The 1,610-nt window shown below is 48.8% G+C and overlaps 1 protein-coding gene across 1 annotated transcript in view; it reads right to left on the reverse strand.

The window, feature by feature from the left end:
• Positions 1-1,610, reverse strand: part of LAMC1 (laminin, gamma 1 (formerly LAMB2)) — a 170,125-nt gene that overhangs the window by 43,939 nt on the left and 124,576 nt on the right. Inside the window, exon 4 of the mRNA XM_010853130.1 lies at positions 449-753. Within this exon, the coding sequence (XP_010851432.1) occupies positions 449-753 (305 nt within the window). The remainder of the gene's footprint in view (positions 1-448; positions 754-1,610) is intronic.

Genomic DNA, 1,610 nt, shown 5'->3' on the forward strand with positions numbered 1-1,610 from the left:
ATTTCAGTTGTTCCCTCTTGCCAACATTAAAAGCCTTTTTTTTTTTATTTTGTCAAATCAAAGAGGTAAGATGGGATACAAAAAAAAACACCCAGCAAATTCAAATACCCTCCTTCCAAAGGAAGGTAGAGGAGCAAAATATTTCCACTGCAAGTACAGAGATGCAAGTTAAAACTGCTCAGCATTTAAAAATATCTGTAAAGTTTACATGCCAGGATACACGTGCACGCAAACACAAGAACAAACATCAAGGGGGAAGCAGGAATGAAACTACTTTCCTTCACTTATTAAGAGTACACTGGGGAGCAGAATAAAGTCCAGCTGTCTGTCCTGACCCTTCCTCCAAAAGCGGGCACGCGGCCCGCCCCCCTCCCCACGCCATGATGATCTTCCCGCGCCCCGCATGGGGAACAACCCAGCGGCCACCCCGCCGAGCTCCGGTGCCTACCTGCAGCACAGGGCTGTTGTCGAAGTTGTAGGCGCTGGGCCTTCCTTCCAGGGTGGAAAAGGCCACGTTGCCCCCAGTGAGAGGAGAGATGTCGCTGAACTCATCTGTGCACAACGCCTGCTGCTCGTCGCCGCCCGTCCGGATGAAGCCGCGGGTTGCCTTCGAGTAGGTGTTCTCGCAGGAGCCGCTGTAGTACTGGTAAGGGATCCAGGGCCCGTCTTCCCGCGTGCGCTTGTAAATGGCGAAGCTCTCCGGGCGGCTGGTGTGGAACTTGAGGCGCACGTACGTGATGTCAAACGCTTTTCCTGTTGGGGCGAACACGTGGATGCTTGTAAGTCATGTGGATGAAGCGAAGAACCCTCCTCCATCCCCACTCTGCTCTGGAGCTCGACAAAGAGAACACAAACCACCCTGCGCAACTGGACTAAGAGGATGCCGGAACGACTACGCATTGGCTGTGCCGACAGGCCGTTCTCAGCCTGGAAACAGTGCGTGTTTTCCCTGGGCTCAGAAAAGCCCATTTATGATGTGTGCTGTTGAAATTTTGCTTCCCAGGAAAATTGACAGTATATTATGTACTTATACTATGAAGTGAAAGTAAAATTAAGTGAAAAAGTGCACTTTATCCTCAATGCTGTTGCTTCTACAAAAGCTTAATTAAAAGACAGAAAGGAAAATATTTGCTAGCTTTCTTCTGGGTACTTCCAAGATTTTCAAAAACTCATTCTTTATTCATTTTAATTTCTCTTCTTGATGCAAGAAGAGTATCAGCGGGACTAATCTTTCTTTCTTTACCAGATTCTGGAAAAGAAATTTGAGAGATAAGGTCAGGAGTTAAGTAGGAATGAAGAAAAAAAACTTCTCCAGTCGCTGAACAGAGACAAAAACAGACAGAGACAGAGAAGAGAAAGGCAGTTTAAAAAAGCTGTATTCAGAAGAGAATATATGGGACATGAGTGCCGAGCAGGGAACAACAGCAAGGAGCAGGAGCCAACGGGCTGTCATGCCTCTGGGAGCCCGGTCACTGGGTCTGGCAGCGCCGTGCGGCAGCCAGACCAGAACGTGGTCTGACGGCTGGGCCAGCGTGGGTGCTGGCCAGCAGGACTTCAGGTGGGTAAGAAAGATATTGTGCAGTATGGCAGAAACCACCACAATACTGTAA

This window comes from Bison bison, unplaced genomic scaffold (genome assembly GCF_000754665.1).
Source record: "Bison bison bison isolate TAMUID 2011002044 unplaced genomic scaffold, Bison_UMD1.0 scf7180017864322, whole genome shotgun sequence".
In the NCBI taxonomy this organism is placed as follows: Eukaryota; Metazoa; Chordata; class Mammalia; order Artiodactyla; family Bovidae; genus Bison; species Bison bison.